This window comes from Ranitomeya imitator, chromosome 3 (assembly GCF_032444005.1).
Source record: "Ranitomeya imitator isolate aRanImi1 chromosome 3, aRanImi1.pri, whole genome shotgun sequence".
Lineage (NCBI taxonomy): Eukaryota > Metazoa > Chordata > Amphibia > Anura > Dendrobatidae > Ranitomeya > Ranitomeya imitator.
This window is the reverse complement of record NC_091284.1, coordinates 836,321,124-836,347,368: the sequence shown is the minus strand read 5'-3', so window position 1 is coordinate 836,347,368 and position 26,245 is coordinate 836,321,124. Positions and strand designations below refer to the sequence as shown.

The following is a 26,245-nucleotide window of genomic DNA, read 5'->3' as shown; positions in this document are numbered from 1 at the left end:
TGACATCTCTGATGTTTAATGAGAACCAATACCTGGGTAAAACATTTTTCACATTAACACAAAAACGGCTTCTCCTTTGTGTGAGTTCTTTGATGTTTAGTAAAATATGACTTGTGATAAAAACATTTCCCACATTCAGAACATGAAAACGGCTTCTCTACTTGGTGAGTTTTCTGATGTGTCTCCAGATGATCTTTAACCATAAAGCATTTCCCACATTCAGAACATGAATACGGCTTCTCCCCTGTGTGGGTTCTTATATGTTTCTTAAAATATGACTTATGATTAAAGGATTTCCCACATTCAAAACATGCCAAAATTTTACCCAGTCTATTTCCAGTGCTATTTTTCCCGATATGGGATTGATTATCTTCCACTTCAATAGAAGGAGATAAAAAGAGGTGTCCATGGGAGCTTCTGCTCTGTTTTTCATCTGAAAAAAATAAAAAAAGATGCCAAAATCTTAATAATTTTGATAGATATTTTATCATTTCTGTGTGAAGGAAAAAACAGTAAGACATATCAGAATAGAATACTACAAACTGATCAGTGATGTTCAATCAATATACATGTACTTTGTCCTGTGATCGAAAATAGAATTTACAGTTTCATGTACAAATTTAGAAATCCTCCTCTGCATGATGTCTATTAGGTCACTTATAAAGACACTCCTCAACATTGAAATTGCAACATGAAGAATTAAAAATCGTGGAGTGATGGAGATCACTGGGAGGAGACGAATTATAGATCTGCAAATTACGAAAATATTAAGTCCGAGCAGAAATCCCAGGACTTCCAGCCTTGGAAGCTATCACTGAGGTTGTTAATGGTCGTCTGAGGAAGTGAGGAAAGTTATGCCTCTGATTGTACAAATCATCAAGATCCGCTGCCGAGAGCTCCTGTGTAATTGTAGAGGAGGTGGACCGGGTTAATGGTCTCTTTTGCATTATTCCTGAAGGAAGAGATTTCTGACCAGAGCAGGCCAGGACACCTGACAGAGGGGGGCGTGTCCGACTTAAATAGAGCTGAGCACGAAAAGATGGGACTTTCGGCAGGGAATCGGCATGTGAGGACAGAGATGGTTGACTTCCTCTCGACTGACCCACACCAGCTATCCGGGCCGCTTTACCCGGTGAGCAATCCTTTCCAGACTAACCCTGCACAGCTCAGAGAGACTCTTGCACCGCATTGTGACCGAGACGGAGTTCACGACATCGGGCTGCTGACCCTTGTAGAGGCCCCGTTCAGTAATATTCCTGCGGTGCACGCTGAGTGCTGGACTGTGCCTGTGGCTGCGGCCGCTGAACTGTGTGCTTCACCTGTGGCCTTGACCGCTGAACTGTGTGCCTCACCTGAGGCCTTGACTGCTGAACTGTTTGCTTCACCCGCTGTGCCGCGTGGTTGCCCACGTACAGCATCTCGCACCCAGATCAGGAGACCACGTGGTGAAGGACCTAGAGGACTTGTGCATCTCTTACCTACGAGACCTGATTGGAGACATCTCGCGCCACCTGCGGCGCCACCAAGGGATCTTCCAGCCACCTTCTTCCTGGACCCAGAGAGACTGATAAGTTGAACCATTGCTCTTTATTGTTCTTCCCTTTTAACCGTGAATCTGTATTTTTACCCACCTGCTTTTCCCATTGTTTATTATAAAGAAACCTGTTAACCCTTGTTCTGTCTCCTGTGTGTCACTACACCTGCTAGATTCCTATATAATCACCGACAAAAGATGTTCCCGATGAGAAACAACTCTAGAGACGCTGCAGCCATGGACATTATTACAGGAAGAGGTCCAGAACATGGGACATTATTACAGGAAGGGGCCTAGGACAGAAGACACTATTACAGGAAGGGGCCCAGGACTAGGGACATTGTTATAGGAAGAAGGCAGCATGAGGGATATTATTACAGAAAGGAGCCCAGAACAGAGGATATTATTACAGTAAGGGGCACAAAACATGGGACATTATTACAGGAACGGTCCCAGGACCAGGGGCATTTCTTATAGGAAGGCGCCCAAGAGAGAGGACATTATTACTGGAAGGGGGCAGCATAAGGGACATTATTACAGGAAGGAGTCCAGGACAGAGGATATTAATACAGGAAAGCCCAGGATGGGAGACATTATTACAGGAAGGGGCTAAGGACAGAGGACATTATTAAAGGAAGAAGCCCAGAAAGGAAGATAATATTACAGGAAGGGGCCCAGGATGGAGGATATTATTAAATTTTTATTATTACTGAATACGATTTCGTCAGTGTACCCCTATTTTGTTTCATTGTATTAGTGACAGGCAATATGATGGAATGCCAGTGGATTAACAAAAATAATAATACAAATGACCATGAGGAAGACATTTTTTCTGGTAGACCTATTAAAATATAATTTAATATTTCCACAAGCCTTGTAGTAAAACAATGTGCAGTTGTCAACCGATCCAACTCACAGGATGAATTTAGAAAAATATCGGCATTTTTTATGCCATAGATGTCTCCTCCATTGGAAAATAGATGGAACATTTTAGGTAAACTCGGTATGTTAAATCAAAGGGTAGAAGAAAACGCAAGATTTATCAACGTGGCTCTTACCACTTATTAATCCTGATATGGATTTTTCGAGTTCATTCGTTATTTCACCTTGATTTTCCTGCAAAGATCCCACATTAAGTACATGGGAGAAAAAAAGAATGAAAGAACATAAGATTATTTTCTTACCAGGTGACTATCAAAAACCCCAGAAGTCATGCACCAATTTGATCTCATCCAGTGGCCATCGGATGGGACCACCAACCGACCAAATACTTTACTACATTGATCTTTTAATCTCGGGGGGATGCAGTTGTGTTTTATAACAACAGTTCTTAGATTATTCAGCAATGTCACAACTTTTAGGCTAAAGAAGATTTTTACTGATGGAGACTGAAACTGTAAAGCTGCTCAACGGACTTTTGAATAAACGAATTATGACTCCTAGATGATTTTGGTGCCCAAATCTAATTATCAGACCCTAGATGAGAGTTGTAAACGAGTAGGACGATCACCATAACTTGTAAGTCAATGACTCTTAGGCAGGGTTCACGTTATGTTTCTGCCACATATTCCATCTGACACCCTTAAAAATGGGATTCTGATGGAATCCACTATGGAGAGACTTTGTACTCTGTCTGGCCTATGTAACACCCCAGGTAACCGATTGTAACAGTGATGTTGCCTTCCTTTCGGGGAGGGTGATGTCATGCCTGGAGGCAAGGAGGATTCCCTTTAACAGGTAGTACATCTACATACAACACATACTGAATCCATACCAGAAGGGGGAGATCTGAACCCGGATTCAGGGGAGCTTCCCTAGACATAGATATTCTGGTCCGGAGGAGGAGTTAGTTAGTTGGTCCAGAGAAACCAGAGCAGACAGTGGAGGAGAGAGGAGCGAGAGCAGAGAGTGAAGCCGTGCAGCCACGTGTGATGCTGCAGCTCCAGGATAGAAGAGAATGAGACAGGTTGCATTGACAGCAAATATCAAAGGGGAGAAGCAAAGGAGAACAAAGGAGTTTGGGGGGGAACTGTGATTGGGCACCCTCTGAGCTGAAGCGCAGGAATCGGGCACCGGGAGCCCATGGCTGTGTAGTACTTCAAGTCCCACAGCAGAACTGGAGGGCAGAAGACTCCAAGTTGTCTGTCCGCACTCACACTCGAAGGTGCAGCAATTCACAGAGCCGGGTCATGATAGAGACCCTGTAGAAAGGCTTGCTTTCCCCACCATACGGGTACTGTCCCAGGACAGGAGAGAGAGGACCATGTAAGGGAGCTCGCATCAAAGCGCAAGAAGAAAGGCTTAAAAACCTCACCTGGGAGAGGGTTCCATCATTGCCTCCAGGCCGACCGGACCACACCAATACCTGTTGCCAGTACCATGGACTGACACTGTCTACTTTCAGTAAACCAGGTAAAGAGACTGCAACTCTCTGTCCTCCGTTTATTTCTGGCACCACACCATCCTAGCGAAACACACAGGGAGCCTGGGGGACCCAGCTTCGCCTGTGGGAAGCGATACCATCTTTGCTGCAGAGGACCCCTTTAACCCCTTCATGACCCAGCCTATTTTGACCTTAATGACCTGGCCGTTTTTTGCAATTCTGACCGGTGTCCCTTTATGAGGTAATAACTCAGGAACGCTTCAACGGATCCTAGCGGTTCTGAGATTGTTTTTTTGTGACATATTGGGCTTCATGTTAGTGGTAAATTTAGGTCAATAATTTTTGCGTTTATTTGTGAAAAAAATGGAAATTTGGCTACAATTTTGAAAATTTCGCAATTTTCAAATTTTGAATTTTTATTCTGTTAAACGAGAGAGTTATGTGACACAAAATAGTTAATAAATAACATTACCCACATATCTACTTTACATCAGCACAATTTTGGAAACAAAAATTTTTTTTGCTAGGAAGTTATAAGGGTTAAAATTTGACCAGCGATTTCTCATTTTTACAGCCAAATTTACAAAACCATTTTTTTAAGGGACCACCTCCCATTTGAAGTCAATTTGAGGGGTCTATATGGCTGAAAATACCCAAAAGTGACACTATTCTAAAAACTGCACCCCTCAAGGTGCTCAAAACCACGTTCAAGAAGTTTATTAACCCTTTAGGTGCTTCACAGCAGCAGAAGCAACATGGAAGGAAAAAATGAACATTTAACTTTTTAGTCACAAAAATGATCTTTTAGCAACAATTTTTTTTATTTTCCCAAGGGTAAAAAGAGAAACTGGACCCCAAAAGTTATTGTACAATTTCTCCCAAGTACGCCGATACCCCATATGTGGGGGGAACCACTGTTGGGGCGCACGACAGGGCTTGGAAGGGAAGGAGCGCCATTTGACTTCTTCAATGAAAAATTGGCTCCAATCTTTAGCGGACACCATGTCACATTTGGAGAGCCCCTGTGTGCCTAAACATTAGAGCTCCCCCACAAGTGACCCCATTTTGGAAACTAAACCCCCCAAAGAACTTATCTAGATGCATAGTGAGCACTTTGAACCCCCAAGTGCTTCACAAATTGATCCGTAAAAATGAAAAAGTACTTTTTCTTCACAAAAAATTTCTTTTAGCCTCAATTTGTTCATTTCCACATGTGCAACAGGATAAAATGGATCCTAAAATTTATTGGGCAATTTCTCCTGAGTACAGTGATACCTCACATGTGGGGGTAAACCACTGTTTGGGCACACGGCAGGGCTCGGAAGGGAAGGAGCGCCATTTGACTTTTTGAATGAAAAATTAGCTCCAATCGTTAGCGGACACCATGCCGCGTTTGGAGAGCCCCTGTGTGCCTAAACATTTGAGCTCCCCCACATGTGACCCCAAAAGGAAACTAGACCTCTCATGGAACTAATCTAGATGTGCGGTGACCACTTTTTAACCCCAAGTGCTTCACAGAAGTTTATAACGCAGAGCCGTGAAAATAAAAAATAATTTTTCTTTCCTCAAAAATTATTTTTTAGCCCGCAATTTTTATTTTCACAAGAGTAACAGGAGAAATTGGACCCCAAAAGTTGTTGTCCAGTTTGTCCTGAGTACGCTGATACCCCATATGTGGGGGGAACCACTGTTTGGGCACATGTCGGGGTTCGGAAGGGAAGTAGTGACTTTTGAAATGCAGACTTTGATGGAATGGTCTGCGGGCATCATGTTACGTTTGCAGAGCCACTGATGTGCCTAAACAGTAGAAACCCCCCACAAATGACCCCATTGTGAAAACTAGACCCCCCCAAGGAACTTATCTAGGTATGTGGTGAGCACTTTGAACCCCCAAGTGCTTCACAGAAGTTAATAACGCAAAGCCGTGAAAATAAAAAATCATTTTTCTTTCCTCAAAAATTATTTTTTAGCCCGCAATTTTTTATTTTCACAAGAGTAACAGGAGAAATTGGACCCCAAAAGTTGTTGTCCAGTTTGTCCTGACCTTGCTGATGCCCCATATGTGGGGGGGAAACACTGTTTGGACACACGTCGGGGCTCGGAAGGGAAGTAGTGACGTTTTAAAATACAGACTTTGATGGGCGTCACGTTGCATTTGCAGAGCCCCTGATGTGCCTAAACAGTAGAAACCCCCCACAAGTGACCCTATTTTGGAAACTAGACCCCCAAAGGAACTTATCTAGATATGTGGTGAGCACTTTGAACCCCCAGGTGCTTCACAGAATTTTACAGCGCAGGGCCGTGAAAATAAAAAATAATTTTTCTTTCCTCAAAAATGATGTTTTAGCAATTTTTACAAGGGTAACAGGACAAATTGGAACACCAATAGTTGTTGCCCGGTTTGTCCTGAGTATGCTGGTACCCCATATGTGGGGGTAAACCACTGTTTGGGCGCACGTCGGGGCTCGGAAGGGAGGGAGCACCATTTGACTTTTTGAACGCAAGATTGGCTGGAATCAATGGTGGCGCCATGTTGCGTTTGGAGACCCCTGATGTGCCTAAACAGTGGAAACCCCTCAATTCTAACTCCAACACTAACCCCAACACACCCCTAACCCTAATCCCAACTGTAGCCATAACCCTAATCACAACCCTAACCCCAGCACACCCCTAACCACAACCCTAACCCTAACACACCTGTAACCCAATCCCAACCCTAACCCTAATCCTAACCCTAATCCCAACCCTAACCCTAATCCCAACCCTAACCACAACCCTAACCCCAACACACCCCTAACCATAACCCTAACCACAAGCCTAATCTTAACCCTATTTCCAACCCTAACCCTAAGGCTATGTGCCCATGTTGCGGATTCGTGTGAGATTTTTCCACACCATTTTTGTAAAATCCGCAGGTAAAAGGCACTGCATTTTACCTGCGGATTTACCGCGGATTTCCAGTGTTTTTTGTGCGGATTTCACTTGCGGATTCCTATTGAGGAACAGGTGTAAAACACTGCGGAATCCGCACAAAGAATTGACATGCTGCGGAAAATACCACGCAGCGTTTCCGCACAGTATTTTCCGCACCATGGGCACAGCGGATTTGGTTTTCCATAGGTTTACATGGAACTGTACACCTGATGGAAAACTGCTACAAATCCGCAGCCAAATCCGCACCGTGTGAACATAGCCTAATTCTAAGGGTATGTGCACACTCTGCAGAAAACGCTGCGGGCCCTGTTGTGAATTCTGTGGCAGAGCTCCCTCCTGTGGTCACAAGTGGTACTTCGGCTGGTTCTCTCTGTGAGCTTCCGTTGGTGGAGGAAAGTGGTACTGCGGTTTCTGAGTTTCCTTCCTCAGGTGATGTGGTGAAGTCGTTAGGTGCTGCTCTATTTAACTCCACCTAGTGCTTTGATCCTGGCCTCCAGTCAATGTTCTAGTATTGGACCTGCTTCCTCCTGGATCGTTCCTGTGGCCTGCTGCTCTGCATAGCTAAGTTCCTCTTTGCTATTTGTTTGCTGTTTTTTTCTGTCCAGCTTGTCAATTTGTTTTTTTCTGCTTGCTGGAAGCTCTGGGACGCAGAGGGTGTACCTCCGTGCCGTTAGTTCGGTACGGAGGGTCTTTTTGCCCCCTTTGCGTGGTCTTTGTAGGATTTTGTGTTGACCGCAAAGTTACCTTTCCTATACTCGCTCTGTTCAGAAAGTTGGGCCTCACTTTGCTAAATCTATTTCATCTCTACGTTTGTCTTTTCATCTTAACTCACAGTCATTATATGTGGGGGCTGCCTTTTCCTTTGGGGTATTTCTCTGAGGCAAGGTAGGCTTATTTTCTATCTTCAGGCTAGGTAGTTTCTCAGGCCGTGCCGAGTTGCATAGGGAGCGTCAGGCGCAATCCACGGCTGCCTTTAGTGTGGTTGGAGAGGATTAGGAATTGCGGTCAACAGAGTTCCCACGTCTCAGAGCTCGTTCTTGTTTTTTGGGTTATTGCCAGGTCACTGTATGTGCGCTGACCTCTATGTCCATTGTGGTACTGAATTACCTTTCATAACAGTACTGGAAGCCAAAAGTACTAATGATTCCCAATAGAGGGAAAAAAGAAGTTCTGAGACCATTTTTTTTTCTTTGCACTGTGTTTTGCCTTTTTTTTCCCCTAGACATTTGGGTGGTTCAGGACACAGGTGTAGCAATGGACATTAAAGGTCTGTCTTCATGTGTGGATCAGCTCACGGCAAGAGTACAAAGTATTCAAAACTTTGTGGTTCAGAATTCTATGTTAGAACCGAGAATTCCTATTCCTGATTTGTTTTTTGGAGATAGAACTAAATTTCTGAGTTTCAAAAATAATTGTAAACTATTTCTGGCTTTGAAACCTCGCTCCTCTGGTGACCCAGTTCAACCAGTTAGGATCGTTATTTCTTTTTTGCGTGGCGACCCTCAGGACTGGGCATTTTCTCTTGCGTCAGGAGATCCTGCATTAAGTAATATCGATGCATTTTTCCTGGCGCTCGGATTGCTGTACGATGAGCCTAATTCTGTGGATCAGGCAGAGAAGAATTTGCTGGCTCTGTGTCAGGGTCAGGATGAAATAGAGGTATATTGTCAGAAATTTAGAAAGAGGTCCGTACTCACTCAGTGGAATGAATGTGCGCTCGCAGCTATTTTCAGAAAAGGTCTCTCTGAAGCCCTTAAGGATGTCATGGTGGGATTTCCTATGCCTGCTGGTCTGAATGAGTCTATGTCTTTGGCCATTATTATTATTATTATTATACATTTTTATAGCGCCATTTATTCCATGGCGCTTTACATGTGAATACGGGGCAAATATAGACAAATACATTAAACATAAGCAGATAACAAAGCACACGAGTACATAAGGAGGGAGGACCCTGCCCGCGAGGGCTCACAGTCTGCAGGGGGTGGGTGAGGATACACTAGGAGAGGGAAGAGCTGGCTGTGCGGCTGTTCAGTAGGTTGAGGATCACTCAGTAGGTTGAGGCCATTCAGATCGGTCGACGCTTGCGCGAGCGCAAATCTGTGCACCATTTGGCGGTATTACCTGAGCTTAAACCTGAGCCTATGCAGTGCGATAGGACTTTGACCAGAGTTGAACGGCAAGAACACAAACGTCTGAATGGGCTGTGTTTCTACTGTGGTGATTCCACTCATGCTATCTCTGATTGTCCTAAGCGCACTAAGCGGTTCGCTAGGTCTGCCACCATTGGTACGGTACAGTCAAAATTTCTTCTGTCTGTTACCTTGATCTGCTCTTTGTCATCGTATTCTGGTCATGGCATTTGTGGACTCAGGCGCTGCTCTGAATTTGATGGACTTGGAGTATGCTAGGCGTTGTGGGTTTTTCTTGGAGCCCTTGCAGTGTCCTATTCCATTGAGAGGAATTGATGCTACGCCTTTGGCCAAGAATAAACCTCAGTACTGGACCCAGCTGACCATGTGCATGGCTCCTGCACATCAGGAAGTTATTCGCTTTCTGGTGTTGCATAATCTGCATGATGTGGTCGTGTTGGGGTTGCCATGGCTACAAGCCCATAATCCAGTATTAGATTGGAAATCCATGTCTGTGTGCAGCTGGGGTTGTCAGGGGGTACATGGTGATGTCCCATTTCTGACTATTTCGTCATCCACCCCTTCTGAGGTTCCTGAGTTCTTGTCTGATTACCGGGATTTATTTGATGAGCCCAAGTCCAATACCCTACCTCCGCATAGGGATTGTGATTGTGCTATCGATTTGATTCCTGGTAGTAAATTCCCAAAAGGTTGACTGTTTAATTTATCTGTGCCTGAGCACGCCGCTATGCGGAGTTATGTGAAGGAGTCTTTGGAGAAGGGGCATATTCGCCCGTCATCGTCGCCATTAGGAGCAGGGTTCTTTTTTGTAGCCAAGAAGGATGGTTCACTGAGACCTTGTATAGATTACCGCCTTCTAAATAAGATCACGGTTAAATTTCAGTACCCCTTGCCATTGTTATCTGATTTGTTTGCTCGGATTAAGGGGGCTAGTTGGTTCACCAAGATAGATCTTCGTGGTGCGTATAATCTTGTGCGTATTAAGCGAGGCGATGAGTGGAAAACTGCATTTAATACGCCCGAGGGCCATTTTGAGTATCTAGTAATGCCATTCGGACTTGCCAATGCTCCATCAGTGTTTCAGTCCTTTATGCATGACATCTTCCGAGAGTACCTGGATAAATTCCTGATTGTGTACTTGGATGACATTTTGATCTTCTCGGATGATTGGGAGTCTCATGTGAAGCAGGTCAGAACGGTGTTTCAGGTCCTGCGTGCTAATTCTTTGTTTGTGAAGGGATCAAAGTGTCTCTTTGGTGTTCAGAAGGTTTCATTTTTGGGGTTCATCTTTTCTCCTTCTACTATCGAGATGGACCCTGTTAAGGTCCAAGCCATCCATAATTGGACTCAGCCGACATCTCTGAAAAGTCTGCAAAAGTTCCTGGGTTTTGCTAATTTTTATCGTCGCTTCATCTGCAATTTTTCTAGTATTGCTAAACCATTGACCGATTTGACCAAGAAAGGTGCTGATTTGGTCAATTGGTCTTCTGCTGCGGTGGAAGCTTTTCAAGAGTTGAAGCGTCGTTTTTCTTCTGCCCCTGTGTTGTGTCAACCAGATGTTTCGCTTCCGTTCCAGGTCGAGGTTGATGCTTCTGAGATTGGAGCAGGGGCTGTTTTGTCGCAGAGAAGTTCTGATTGCTCGGTGATGAAACCATGCGCCTTCTTTTCCAGGAAGTTTTCGCCTGCTGAGCGAAATTATGATGTGGGCAATCGAGAGTTGCTGGCCATGAAGTGGGCATTCGAGGAGTGGCGTCATTGGCTTGAAGGAGCTAAGCATCGCGTGGTGGTCTTGACTGATCATAAGAACTTGACTTATCTCGAGTCCGCCAAGCGGTTGAATCCTAGACAAGCTCGTTGGTCGTTGTTTTTTGCCCGTTTTGACTTTGTGATTTCATACCTTCCGGGCTCTAAAAATGTGAAGGCGGATGCTCTGTCTAGGAGTTTTGTGCCCGACTCTCCGGGTGTATCTGAGCCGGCGGGTATCCTCAAAGAGGGAGTAATTGTGTCTGCCATCTCCCCTGATTTGCGGCGGGTGCTGCAAAAATTTCAGGCTAATAAACCTGATCGTTGCCCAGCGGAGAAACTGTTTGTCCCTGATAGGTGGACGAATAAAGTTGTCTCTGAGGTTCATTGTTCGGTGTTGGCTGGTCATCCTGGAATCTTTGGTACCAGAGAGTTAGTGGCTAGATCCTTTTGGTGGCCATCTCTGTCGCGGGATGTGCGTATTTTTGTGCAGTCCTGTGGGATTTGTGCTCGGGCTAAGCCCTGCTGTTCTCGTGCCAGTGGGTTGCTTTTGCCTTTGCCGGTCCCGAAGAGGCCTTGGACACATATCTCTATGGATTTCATTTCAGATCTTCCCGTCTCTCAAAAGATGTCAGTCATTTGGGTGGTCTGTGATCGCTTCTCTAAGATGGTCCATTTGGTACCCTTGCCTAAATTGCCTTCCTCCTCTGATTTGGTGTCATTGTTTTTCCAGCATGTGGTTCGTTTACATGGCATTCCAGAGAATATCGTTTCTGACAGAGGTTCCCAGTTTGTTTCGAGGTTTTGGCGAGCCTTTTGTGGTAGGATGGGCATTGACTTGTCTTTTTCCTCGGCTTTCCATCCTCAGACTAATGGCCAGACCGAACGAACCAATCAGACCTTGGAAACATATCTGAGATGCTTTGTTTCTGCTGATCAGGATGACTGGGTGTCATTTTTGCCTTTGGCTGAGTTCGCCCTTAATAATCGGGCCAGCTCGGCTACCTTGGTTTCACCGTTTTTCTGCAACTCTGGGTTCCATCCTCGTTTCTCTTCAGGACAGGTTGAGTCTTCGGACTGTCCTGTTGTGGATACTGTGGTGGACAGGTTGCAGCAGATTTGGACTCATGTAGTGGACAATTTGACTTTGTCCCAGGAGAAGGCTCAACGTTTCGCTAATCGCAGACGCAGTGTGGGTCCCCGACTTCGGGATGGGGACTTGGTTTGGTTATCTTCTCGTCATATTCCTATGAAGGTTTCCTCTCCTAAGTTTAAACCTCGTTTTATTGGTCCGTATAGGATTTCTGAGGTTCTTAATCCTGTGTCTTTTCGTCTGATCCTTCCAGATTCTTTTTCCATACATAACGTATTCCATAGGTCATTGCTGCGGAGATACGTGGCACCTATGGTTCCATCTGTTGATCCTCCTGCCCCGGTTTTGGTGGAGGGGGAGTTGGAGTATATTGTGGAGAAGATTTTGGATTCTCGTGTTTCAAGGCGGAAACTCCAGTATCTGGTTAAGTGGAAGGGTTATGCTCAGGAAGATAATTCCTGGGTCTTTGCCTCTGATGTCCATGCTCCCGATCTTGTTCGTGCCTTTCATATGGCTCATCCTGGTCGTCCTGGGAGCTCTGGTGAGGGTTCGGTGACCCCTCCTCAAGGGGGGGGGGGTACTGTTGTGAATTCTGTGGCAGAGCTCCCTCCTGTGGTCACAAGTGGTACTTCGGCTGGTTCTCTCTGTGAGCTTACGTTGGTGGAGGAAAGTGGTACTGCGGCTTCTGAGTTTCCTTCCTCAGGTGATGTGGTGAAGTCGTTAGGTGCTGCTCTATTTGACTCCACCTAGTGCTTTGATCCTGGCCTCCAGTCAATGTTCTAGTATTGGACCTGTTTCCTCCTGGATCGTTCCTGTGGCCTGCTGCTCTGCATAGCTAAGTTCCTCTTTGCTATTTGTTTGCTGTTTTTTTCTGTCCAGCTTGTCAATTTGTTTTTTTCTGCTTGCTGGAAGCTCTGGGACGCAGAGGGTGTACCTCCGTGCCGTTAGTTCGGTACGGAGGGTCTTTTTGCCCCCTTTGCGTGGTCTTTGTAGGGTTTTGTGTTGACCGCAAAGTTACCTTTCCTATACTCGCTCTGTTCAGAAAGTTGGGCCTCACTTTGCTAAATCTATTTCATCTCTACGTTTGTCTTTTCATCTTAACTCACAGTCATTATATGTGGGGGCTGCCTTTTCCTTTGGGGTATTTCTCTGAGGCAAGGTAGGCTTATTTTCTATCTTCAGGCTAGCTAGTTTCTCAGGCCGTGCCGAGTTGCATAGGGAGCGTCAGGCGCAATCCACGGCTGCCTTTAGTGTGGTTGGAGAGGATTAGGAATTGCGGTCAACAGAGTTCCCACGTCTCAGAGCTCGTTCTTGTTTTTTGGGTTATTGCCAGGTCACTGTATGTGCGCTGACCTCTATGTTCATTGTGGTACTGAATTACCTTTCATAACAGGGCCCGCAGCAGTTTCCCATGAGTTTACAGTTCAATGTAAACCTATGGGAAACAAAAAACGCTGTGCGCATGCTGCGGAAAAAAACTGCGCGGAAACGCAACGGTTTACATTCCGCATCATGTCACTTATTTCTGCGGATTCCGCAGCGGTTTTACAACTGCTCCAATAGCAAACCACAGTTGTAAAACTGCAGTGAAATCCGCAGAAAAACTGCGGTACATCTGCGAAAAATCCGCAGCGGTTTTGCACTGCGGATTTGTCAAATCCGCTGCGGAAAAAGTCGCAGAGGACAAGAATACGTGTGCACATACCGAAACCCTAGCCCTAAACCTAACCCTAGTTCTAACCCTAGTTTTAACCCTAACCCTAGTGGAAAAAGAAAATATATATATATTTTCTTTATTTTATTATTGTCCCTACCTATGGGGGTGATAAAGGGGGTGTTCATTTACTATTTTTTTTATTTTGATCACTGTGATAGGTTTTATCACAGTGATCAAAATGTACCTGGAACAAATTAGCCGGCTGGCAGATTCGGTGGGCGCACTGCGCATGCGCCCGCCATTTTAGAAGTTGGCAACGACCATGGAGAAGACGGACGGACACCGGGAGGCTCGGTAAGTATGAGGAGGTGGGGGGAGCATGTGGGGTGGATTGGACCACGAGGAGGGGTGGATCGTCGGAGCACGGGGGGGTGGATCGGAGCACTGGGGGGTGGATCGGAGCACGGGGTGGATCGGAGCACAGGGGGGTTGGATCGGAGCACAGGGGGTTTGGATTGGAGCATGGGGGGAGCGGACAAGAGGATGGGGGGAGCGGACAGGAGGACGGAGGGGAGCAGACCACAGAACGGAGGACTGGGGAGGAGATCGGTGGCGGTGGGGGGGCAGATGAGTGTTTCCAGCCATGGCCGATGATATTGCTGCATCGGCCATGGCTGGATTGTAATATTTCACCACTTTTCATAGGTGAAATATTACAAATTGCTCTGATTGGCTGTTGCACTTTCAACAGCCAATCAGAGCGATCGTAGCCACGTGGGGGCAAAGCCACCCCCAGGGCTAAAGTACCACTCCCCCTGTCCCTGCAGATCGGGTGAAATTGGAGTTAATCCTTTCACCCGATCTGCAGGGACGCGATCATTCTGTGACACAGCATATGCATCACAGGTCGGATTGGCACCGACTTTCATGACGCATACGCTGTGTGACAGGTCGGGAAGGGGTTAAGCAGCGTCAGTCGCCCCTGACCGAGTACCACAGGTGGGGTCACAAACTTTTACCACTTTACAAATCCCTTTAAAGACTATCCCTTTTACTTGGACACCCAGGGCCACGGACCGGGTTGCTGCCACCGTGACCTCCCCTTTAATAATGACCGGACCCGGTACCGAGTACCCCTAGGCCCTGGCGGGCGTTCCACCTCCATACTGGCATCGTCCATATTTTTAGCTGGATAAAAAAGCATGTTATGCTGTGCCTCCTGTGAGGCTGTGGCCTCTGTTACAGCTAGGGGGCGCTGTTTGCTCTCCCCAGGTTGTGCATGCAGACGGATGAAGTCAATAGGTGTGCATGAGAGTCACGGATTTCCGGTTCGGGTTTTCCATGTGGCTGAAGGCCACAGGTTTGTGTGTGTTTAAAAGCCCTGCAGTAAGGGATATGGAGGTGTCAGGTGTTCGAGGTGCACATCAGTGTCAGTCTGGTGTGTGCTGCTGTGCAGAGCAGAGGCCTGCAGAGTGCTGGCTAAGTGCATGGAGGCACAGGCAAGCGGAGCAAGCACCCAGGGGAGCTGAATAGCCTGGCACCCGCAGCATATACAGTGATGCAAGTCGTCCATGGTACTGGTCTCAGATGTGGACAGTCCTGTGCCCGGAGGTGGATGTCCTGTGCACGAAGGAGTCGGATGTGGACAGTCCTGTGCCCGGAGGCGGATGTCCTGTGTCCGAAAGAGGACTAGCATGTGTAACGATTGCAAACAGGTGGATATGGTGCCCGGCTGCTATCCGGAGGATATCCTGGGCTGTGTACGGCTGTGTGAGTAAAGAGTCTGTGATACAGCGGTGCAAGACACCCACGAGAACTAGTCAGAGGAGGGCTGGCATGTGTAGTGTCTGCAACATTTGAGACTGTGTGTATGGAGACGTATGGAGACTGTAATATGGCGTGCGGTCACCCAGGGAAACTGGACGAGTGAAGTCTGGCCTGTTTAGGGACCACAATCTAAAGCCATATGATTTGCATTGCTATGAACGGGTGTAAACTGAATACTGATAATATACACTGAAGTTATATGCATTTATGTTAATTGGACTTTAATGCTGTGAAGAAACAAGAGACTTTTGTGTTTGAACTTTGTGGGTCACTGCCTCTTCACTGCGTGCGATGCTACTACAATCTTACACTCCCTAAATTATCAGACAATTTCAGAATAGAGGCCAGACAGAGTACAAAGTGACTCCATCTGCCTCCTTGTAATGGAAGTTCTGTCTCATTCACAAATTTTAAGGACTTTAGATGGAAGGCACAACAAAGTTACAAATGTATGGCAGAAACAAAATGTGAACACAGCCAACAATACAAGACAGTATTATTCCAACCTTAGAAGCAGATGATTGGCATTGTGCTGATATTTACATATACATAGCAGAACTCAACATTCATGCTCACTGAATATCACTGGCCAAGTAGATGTCCAAAGTGGAGGAAATTTAACTTAATCTTTTATGAAACCAGAAGCTAACAATTTGTAGCCGCTACTTGGCTACATTCCACTGCTGTAGAAAGTTAGTAGAAAGCTTCATTACATCTGTTTATAGATGATTTCCAGAAATCTCATCTCCATTTACCTGATGATCCAGGAGGACATTCTGCTTCTCCTCTGGACATTCCTGGGAATATAGAGGACTGGGACTTCTCTCTGGAGGATTTCTCGGACTGGACCCATCTATAGGAAATATACACAGGACTGAATACATCGTCTACATGTGATGATCAGATGATGGGGAGTCTAGGTGACCTCAGACCCGGCCTCTCCTCTATAATAAGTACAGTCTCCTCTTACCCGGATATGTGAGTGGCTGGTGATCCTCCATCATGACGTCCTTGTATAGATCCTTGTGTCCTTCTATATACTCCCACTCCTCCATGGAGAAATAGATGGTGACGTCCTGACACCTTATAGGAACCTGACACACACAATGACCCGTCATTAGCAGACCCCTCCCCCGGCGTCATTATATAATGTCCCAGCATTCCCGGCAGCGCTCACCTCTCCGCTCAGCAGCTCAGTGATCCTATTGGTCAGTTCTAGGATCTCCTGCTCATGTATCAGTGAATGAGGTGGAGGCTCCGTGATGTCACTCGGGGTCCTGCTCCGCCCTCCTGATACACGGGGGGTCACACACTCCCCAGATGATGTCTTCACTACTGTGTGATCCTGTGTATGAGGAGACGCCAATCAATACATCTATTCTAAGGATCCTTCACCTTTCCTGTCATTTCCCTGATTTATTCCTAGCGATGTGATATGAAGTTCTCCGATGATCCAGTAGATTATCTCCAGGGTGAGGTCTAATATCTGACCAACCATGTCGCTTCTATCCTGCTCAATCCTCAGAGGGTCATTGATGGAATGGACCATCATCTTATGAAGAAAACTTTAGCTGTGAGAGTCCAGAAGATGAGGGATAACAAAGACGACGGAGGACTTCTTACATGACGTGAATGTTTTACAAATTGTGAATGACTAAGAACTAATTAAAGCAAACAATGGGATAATGCAGGGGACTTACAGTACACCCACTTGTATGTTGATCAAATGATGTGAAAAATACAATGGAGACCTACTCGGTTTCCAGGAACCTTCCACGACAGCATAGGAGGTTGTCTCCACACCCTAATGGAGGACAGGAAGCACAAGAGGTTAAAAGCCCTTCCCACCTCCTACTTGCCAGTGACATAACTAACACCATAGCACCGGTTACCTTTAGAGTCTTAAGGTACCGTTACACTAAACGACTTACCAACGATCACGACCAGCGATACGACCTGGCCGTGATCGTTGGTAAGTCGTTGTGTGGTCGCTGGGGAGCTGTCACACAGACAGCTCTCTCCAGCGACCAACGACTTCGGCATCGTTGAAACTGTCTTCAACGATGCCGAAGTCCCCGGGTAACCAGGGTAAATATCGGGTTACTAAGCGCAGGGCCACGCTTAGTAACCTGATATTTACCCTGGTTACCATTGTAAAAGTAAAAAAAAAAAATAGTACATACTCATATTCCGTTGTCTGTCACGTCCCTGGGCGTCAGCTTCCTGCACTAACTGTGTCAGCGCCGGCCGGCCGTGAAGCAGAGCACAGCGGTGACGTCACCGCCGTGCTCTGCTTTACGGCCGGCCGGCGCTGACAGTCAGTGTGGGAAGCTGACGCCGGGGGACGTGAAAGACAACGGAATGTGAGTATGTACTGTTTTTTTTTTGGTTTTTTTTAACTTTTACAATGGTAACCAGGGTAAATATCAGGTTACTAAGCGCGGCCCTGCGCTTAGTAACCTGATATTTACCCTGATTACCAGTGAACACATTGCTGGATCGGCGTCACCCACGCCGATTCAGCGATGGCAGCGGGTGATCAGCGACCAAAAAAAAGGTCCTGATCACTCCCAGCGACCAACGATCTCCCAGCAGGGGCCTGATCGTTGGTCGCTGTCACGCATAACGATTTTGTTAACGATATCGTTGCTACGTCACAAAAAGAAAAGAAATCGTTATGTGTGAAGGTACCTTTAGAAATTGTCCAGGAAAAACAGGGAGGGAATTAGTGCTGTTGTATAAGGTTCCTAGAAACCAAATTACCGGTAGGTCTAATTCTATTTTCTCTAGTCACCTTCCATGACAGCATAGTAGGAATACCAACCAAATCTGCACTGGGGAAGGGGGGGGGACAACAGCCTGGAGTACTTTCCGGCCAAAGGCTAGATCCCTATTGTCCAACCTATAGTGTCTGGTAAAGGTATGGAGTGAGGACCATGTTGCGGCCCTGCAGATCTGTTTGGTGGATGCGCCTGCTCTCTCAGCCTAGGAGACTGAGGTAGGCCTTGTAGAATGAGCCCTGACTCTGGCAGGGAGTGCATGTTCTGGGCCAGATATGTTTCAGATATGGCTCTCTTGATCCAATTCGTGATCTTCACCACTTTCTTTCCTTTATTTCGACCTGATGGATGTATAAATAAATTTTGGTCAACTCTCCAGGATCTGGTTTGTTCTAAGTAGTACAAGATTGTACGCCAAACATGGAGAGTATGGAATTCCTCCTCCTTTGGATTTGCTGGATTTTGGCAAAAGATGGGGAGCACGATGTCCTGCGACCAGTGGAAATCAGATACTACTTTAGGAGGAAAGGATGGATCAAGATGGAGAACTATAGAGTTGTCTGTAATTATTAAGTAAGGTCCTCTTATGGATAAAGCTTGTAACTCTTCTACACGTCTTGCTGTAGTTATGGCAACAAGGAAGGCTGCTTTGCATGAGAGGAGTTGAGGAGTACAGGAAGACAGAGGCTCGAACAGTGGATGTGTGAGACCTTTGAGCACCAAATTTAGATCCCAAGAAGGGACAACAGTCTGTTTTCTGGGATGCAGTCTAAGGGTTGATATTATGAACCTCTTAATCCAAAGATGGTTATCTAAGTCTTGATCGAATACAGAGCTCAGGGCAGAAACCTGAAACTTCCGAGTACAGGGTTTAAGGCCTATTGTAGCCCTCTTTGTAGAAAATCCAATATTTGTGAAATATTTGTTTGGAAGGGATCAAGTAGACTAGGAAGACACCAGGATGAAAATTCTTTCCACACATTATTATAAATAGCGTTGGTGACTGGTTTCCTGGACTTTTGCAAAGTAGTAATTAGTGAGTCCAAACCAAAAGCCCTCTAGCAAGCAACACCTGGGCTTCAGTAACCAGGCAGCTAGATTCAGCTTTTGAGGATTCGGGTGACAAAGAGGGCCCTGCAACAGAAGGTTGGCATCTAATGGTAGATGAACTGGTCCATCTATCTGTCTGGAGCTCGACGATGAGATTGAACCAGCTCCTCCTTGGCCATACAGGAGCTACTAAGATGGTTGGCACCCAATCCTCCCAAATCTTCTGAAGAGTTTTTGCCAGCATTGGAATTGGAGGAAACACATATGCCAACCGGAAGCTCCACTTCTGAGCAAAGGCATCTACTCCCATGGACCTGCCACTGGGGTTTAGGTAAAAATAGGCTTTTACCCGTGCATCTTGGCTTGAAGCGAGTAAATCAATCTCTGGTAGGCCCCACCTGTCTACCAGCATCCTGAAAATTCCCTTGTTCAGGCTCAATTCTCCCACCTGTATATCCTGGCGGCTCAGGAAATTCACCTGAAGGTTGGAGTACCCTTTTAAATGGACAGCGGTCAGGGAGAAAAGATGTTTTTTGGCGCAACAAAATATTCAGCTTGAAATGGCCTTTAGGCTGTCGAACCTCTTGCTCCCTTGATGTTTGAGGTGTGCAACTGTAGTCATGTTGTCTGAATATACTCTGACGTGATGTCCGGAGATCAGACTGCTTGCTACCAGAAGAGCTTCCTCCACCGCCTTCGGCTCCCTGAAGTTGGAGGACCTGGAACTTGTCCTCTGACTCCAGTGTCCCTGGAACGGAGTATGAGATACTATGTCCCCCAGCCTCTCTTGATGGCACTGGATGTAATCGTAACCAGAGTAGATTGAGACCAGCTCACACCTCTGTGAAGGTTTTTGAGTTCAACCCCCAGGCTAGGGAAGCCCTTACACACCCTGGAGTCTGCACTCTTTTGTTCAGTGAGCTCGGGTTCCCGTTCCAGTGCTCAAGAACGTGGGCTTGAAGAGCCCTGGAGTGGGCCTGAGCCCAGGACAGAATGAATACAAGCTATCATAGAGCCTAGGACAGACATGGCTGTCCGAAGGGTAGATAACTTTTTTTTCCTGAAATCTGAGATCTTTGCCATAATGGCCAGATGATGATCCTCTGGTAAAAAGGACATCTGTTTCCTAGATTCTAGAAGGACCCCCAGTAACCTTCTCATTTTGGAGGGCTGGAGCTGAGATTTCTTTAGGTTTGGGAGCCACCCCAGAGATTGCAGAATGTCCAGAGATTTTGCCACGTGATTCCTGAGAATCTGAGCGGAAGGGCCTATGAGTAGCAGATCGTCCAGGTAAGGCACAATGCAGATGCCCTGTCCCTGGATACATGACACATCTTCTGCCATTATCCTGGAGAAGACCCTTGTCACCGAGGAGATGCCAATGGGGAGCACGTTGTACTGATATTGCCTCATTTGCTGGTTCTGCTGCACAGCAAACCTCAAATACCTTCTGTGTCAAGGATGAATTTCCACATGAAAGTAAGCAACCTTCAGGTCGATGGTTGCCATGAAGAAATGAGGACCTATCAGGGGAATAGCTGATTTTACAGATTCCTTCTTGAATCTGCAATAGGAAATGCACTGATTGAGATTCTTTAGATTTATGATAATACGTGCCTCTCCTGAAGGTTTTTATTGCCAAGAAGAGTCAGGAATAGTGGCCACTTCCCCATTCGTCCACTGGTACTGGGGAGATTGCCCATCTGCATAGTACCTGTATACTTTATACCGGTACTATACAGATGCTCAGGTTTTTAAATACATCAGATAGGGATTATATACATTAGGTAGGACTGCTCTATATGGGTATACCTTGACGATTGGTGAAGCAGCTTAGTATACATTTTTTTGCAAAAAAAATTTATTAACTAAATACCCTGTTTTTTTTCCATCTTTTGACTAGCACTTGCTTATTACTGTGATTTTTTTTACAACGGTATTTTTGACCTCACTGTGCTCTTTTGTGTCTTCAAGTTTCTTGGTGGTGTGAACATGGTCCTACAGACTTGTTCAATGTGCAAGTAGCCCATGTGTTTCTGAAGCAGGTACCTGGCAGCGATACAATTCCTTGGATGCATTGGCCAGGAAGGCAGTCGCCCTTTGCAGTATAGGCAGAGAGTACAACAATTCCCCTCTTGAGGTACCCTGAGAGATGTGATTTTCCAACTCATCCAGCTATTGGAAGAGGGATCTGGCAACACAAGTGGAAGCTATGTTGGACTTTAGTGCAGAGGTGGAGGTTTCCCAGGATTTTTTCGGCAGACTTTCTATCTTTCTATCCATTGGATCCTTAAGCTGTGAAGAATCCTCAAAGGGGAGTACAGTGTTTTTTGCTACTCTCGCCACTTGTATATCCACCTTAGGAACATCCCATTTAGGTGAGTCACCCTCCAAAGGAAACCTATGCTTAAATTCTGAGGGGGAGCTCAGGTGTTTCTCTGGAAGCTCCGATTCTTGAGAAATGATATCCAGGATGTTTTTATGCACCGGGAAGCCATTCTGTCTCCCTGTATTTAGTCCCCCAAACATTTCATCCTGAACAGACTGGGAGACTGACTCCTCCTCTAACCCAATAGTGCTACGCACTGCACTCACAAACTCCTCTATAAGACCCTAGGCTAGGACCCACCAACACACAGACTTACTGAGGCTGGGGCAGTGCTGGGCTCTGCAGGAGCAGGGCAGGAAGCACCATTCATACTGAGGGATCAGTCTTACCTTGAGGTGTCTTCCGGCAGGTTTATATAGAAATAAACCCTGCCCTCAGCGCTAATTTAAGTTTCCCCTCCTCCTCCCTGGGTCCTGAGCAGGCCTCTTCTATCATCGGTGTGCTCTGCACCCTGTTTGGCAATCCAGAGGCCGCAGAGGGCCAAAACCGGAAGTTCATGCTTTACACCATGGAACGCAAGGCCCGGAAGTGACATGTGACCTCTGATGATGTCACTTCCGGGTCGCTGAACAGCACGCGCAGGAGGAGGAAAGACCGGAGAGCTCAGAGAGGCCTCTGGCATGGGGATTACTGGAATGCTTTACCCCCAGCGGGAGTGCAGGTGAGCCAGGAAGGTGCCAGAATCCACCAAACGGGGAGACAGGAGCAGTACGGAGGAGGAAAGCCCACAACCACCACTGCCCGACTACATTATTACAAGGTAAACTGCAGCCGACGGCCGTGCAGCATACCTAATAACTTCTCCATGCCCCATGGGGACAGGAAAGACACTGGCGAGTAGGAAGGTCTTTTAACCTCTTGTGCTTCCTGTCCCCCATTAGGGTGTGGAGACAACTGTTATGTTTGCTAATGACAGGTGTTATGAAGGCAATCCAGAAACACAGTGTGCTTAGCGATCAGAGCGCACACAGTGATCTGACAAATACCCAAAAATACAAGAACGACCTCTGAGACGTGGAAACTCTGTAGACTGCACACCTGATCCTATCCTAAACACAACTAAAAGCGGCTGTGGATTGCGCCTAACAACTACCTAGGCAACTCGGCACAGCCTAAGAAACTAGCTAGCCTGAAGATAGAAAAATAGGCCTGACTTGCCCCAGAGAAATTCCCCAAAGGAAAAGGCAGCCCCCCACATATAATGACTGTGAGTAAGATGAAAAGACAAAACGTAGGGATGAAATAGATTCAGCAAAGTGGGGCCCGATATTCTAGGACAGAGCGAGGACAGTAAAGCGAACTTTGCAGTCTACAAAAAACCCTAAAGCAAAACCACGCAAAGGGGGCAAAAAAAAAACCACCGTGCCGAACTAACGGCACGGCGGTACACCCTTTGCGTCTCAGAGCTTCCAGCAAAACAAAAGACAAGCTGGACAGAAAAAAAGCAACAAAAAAGCAAAAAGCACTTAGCTATACAGAGCAGCAGGTCACAGGAACAATCAGGAGAAGCTCAGATCCAACACTGAAACATTGACAAGGAGCAAGGATAGCAGCATCAGGCGGAGTTAAGTAATGAAGCAGTTAACGAGCTCACCGGAACACCTGAGGGAGGAAGCTCAGAAGCTGCAGTACCACTTGTGACCACAGGAGTGAATTCAGCCACAGAATTCACAACAGACAACCTCCTATGCTGTCGTGGAATGTGACTAGAGAAAAAGTGAGTTTGTCACAGGGATACTGTGACAGAGGGGGGGCAGACAATTGTAGCATCTGGTGACACACATACCTGCGGTAGTTAGAATGACTTCACCGTCTTATTAGCAATTCTGGCTTTTTTTCTCTGGCGCTGCATGGGTTAAGCTGCTAAATTGGACTCATGGAGTTCTCTGTCTTGGGCAGTACAAGCTGATCTGAGTTTGTTACTCCCAGCAGGTATAAGAACCCTCCTCCTTGCTTCTGATCTTGCCAGTGATAGTTCTTACTGCTTGTTTTGGTGTTGGAGGAGTAATTCGGGTTTGGAGTGGGTGTTTGGAAAGTTGTTCTGGAACCTGCTGCGTGGAGTTGGTTTGCATGCTTATCCTCATCCTCTCCTATTTTGTTCTACCTATCCCTCACCTTTGTTGTTTGGTGAGTGTATTTGCATGATTGTAGTTTTAATTTATACCTGTCCATCTTCCCTTGTCTGTCTGGTTAGTACTTAACTATACACTTCAGCCCCTCACCTCCCTGGGTGGGGAAGAGAACAGATAAGGGTTAAGTTAAGAGCATACCCTGGTGTCTCCACCTTCCTGGGTAATTCAGGGAAAAGGGACAGACTAAGGTTCTCCCTAGTTTGAGGGATCAGGCAGTTTAGACATCAGGGCAGGAGTTAGGGGGGCCATATTGTTGAAACATCTCCCAGCAGAGATTGCAAAACACCTGTATCTCCTGTAAATGCATTTTCACTCTTTAAAATCAGTCTCATGCGAATATTTACACATGAAACTGAATGCAGAGCAGAAGATGAGAGCAGGGGCATGAAGTGCGGCACGGTGATCTGGTCCAAAGCATGACTAGTTTGGATTCATCGGATCTGTTAGCACCAGTAGTACAGAATCGGTGACCCACAGCAAACAGTAAAGGGGAGTGATCGATGAGGGGGAAGGTGCACGTTTTTGGCTGAATGATGGTTGGGATGTCAGCCTTTACTACAGGTTACACTAACTCTCCATTAAAGGGGCTGTCCACTTTCATTATTCTCCCAGAACTGTGTAAAATTAATTAAATCCGATAGTACTCCTCTTCCTCGGCTCCTGGTGCTCCGGTCTCTGACTGTCTGCAGTGGCGGAGAGTCGGCCCTGGACTCGGGGAAGGTGAGTGCCATCTGATCTAATCCAGTTTACACAATGCTTCACGCACGTTTCCCTGCAGATACAGGAAAGTCTTAAAGGGATCTTCAATGAAGACAAGTTATCACCGGATGGTAACTTTTAGAACAGTTGCAGTCCGACCACTGATTAGCGAATAGGGAACTTTTATACCCGTTAGAATGGTGCCGCAGTGCAATTAGGGGCCACTTTTACTTTTTTGCCCGGTGCCACACGTCATCTTATACGCTTCCTGCTGGGCATACGCGGTTGTCCGGCTTCATCACTGTCTGGCACTTGCAGTTCCTCACAAACTGATGATTACTCACCGGAGAGAGATGCAGTCGGGCACAACGGATATTCCGCAAGAGCTGCATCGCCTTTATTTGCACCAATTTTGTCAAAGTTCAGCGTAAATGTAGCAAATGATGGAATCTGGCGCATCTGTGCATGTAACACTATGTCTACAGATAATTTTACAGTTTTTGAAAATGATAAATGGATACATGTAAGGACCTTACCCGTCCGGGATCTATAGATCTCCTCACGCTGCGCAGGGAGGTTCTGCAGGTGGCGGAGGGCTATTAAAGGGGATGTCACTGAAGGAAAACAATACGAATCCTGAAATGTGGTCACTGCGTCTTCTCTGGTCTCCCGGGGAGGTTTTTTTTATGATGAGATTTGCAGCCCCCACTCTACTCAGTCTGTTTGCAAAGTGCTTCCTGGCCCCTCCGGACTACAACCCCCAGCATCCTTTGTGGTCTGTAATCCCTCCCCCATCATCAGTAAAGGACCTCGACCAATGTATTATACAGTGAATCCTCCCCCATAATCAGATACAATGCACATGTGTCCTCTATTCCCTTCTGCGGAGGTTGTTCCCGGGTGCGGACACCGCTGGGACCGGCGACATTGTGACGCCGCATTGGAGTGGATGAAAGCAGCGTCTTGTGTCTTTCCATCCCAGTTTACCCAGCCTCCAGAATACCAGATCTGCCCAGTTATGCACCGATAAACCCAGAGCTGCCCAATCGTAGAACAGTTATTCGGATTTTTTGCGGCGTTTACACAATTAACTATTTAATGTACATAAATAACACTGTTCTTCAGCCAAATTGTGGTGTTAAAAACGAATGATTCTTAAATTTGTTGATTGGCTCTAATTTCACGATCCAGAGGAGGTTGTAATCACTACGGAAACATTGCATCTTCATCATTTCTTTTTCATTATTGCATTGTTAGTAGCTCGTCTATTACATCATCTATTTAGTCTATTGAGCCTTCAGTCTTCTACCATCTTAGGGCGACCGATCAGCTCAGCTCCGGTGACGTCATCCTAATTACAGCGGCATCACCTACTGTTAGAAATGCTCTCTGTGTAAGGTATACAGCTTACGATTGCTTAGCAAATTGACATGTTTCTATAGTTTTTTTTTTTCAGATATACCTCGTTCTTGCATTAACGAAGAGGATACTTTTTGCTCCAGTTGCATAGAAGTCACTTTTGCGTCTAAAAGCTGACCACCATGATAAGGAAAGCCTACAACCTGTATTTATGGCTGCAGAATAGGAGATCAGGACAAGAGTTGAGCTGCACATGTAATAGACGTGCATTACATCCCACCCAGTGGTTTCATGGGAAGAAGCAGTCTATGACTTTAGTGGTCCCAATGATCTGGATAAAGCCACCCAATCACACTACTAATTGCTATTTCTGCATGGTGCACCCTATTAGGAAAGGAGTTTTAAGGAAGAAGAAGTGGACTTTACAGTATCCAAACCTTCCATCTTCTATATGCCCAATACCACATACAGAAGAACTGCCAGTTTCAAAAGCACCAACAACATTTTCAGTC

General features: G+C 46.2%; 1 protein-coding gene across 1 annotated transcript; it reads right to left on the bottom strand.

Annotated features, from left to right (window-relative positions):
• Window positions 1-25,122, bottom strand: LOC138671398 (oocyte zinc finger protein XlCOF19-like). Its single transcript, XM_069759540.1, has 6 exons — window positions 24,911-25,122; window positions 16,502-16,669; window positions 16,295-16,418; window positions 16,080-16,177; window positions 2,593-2,650; window positions 1-433 (listed from the first exon to the last, which is right to left on the bottom strand). The coding sequence occupies exons 3-6, from the start codon at window positions 16,377-16,379 to the stop codon at window positions 54-56; spliced, it is 621 nt and encodes a 206-aa protein (XP_069615641.1). The 5' UTR covers window positions 16,380-16,418; window positions 16,502-16,669; window positions 24,911-25,122; the 3' UTR covers window positions 1-53.
• Between the last annotated feature and the right edge of the window lie 1,123 nt (window positions 25,123-26,245).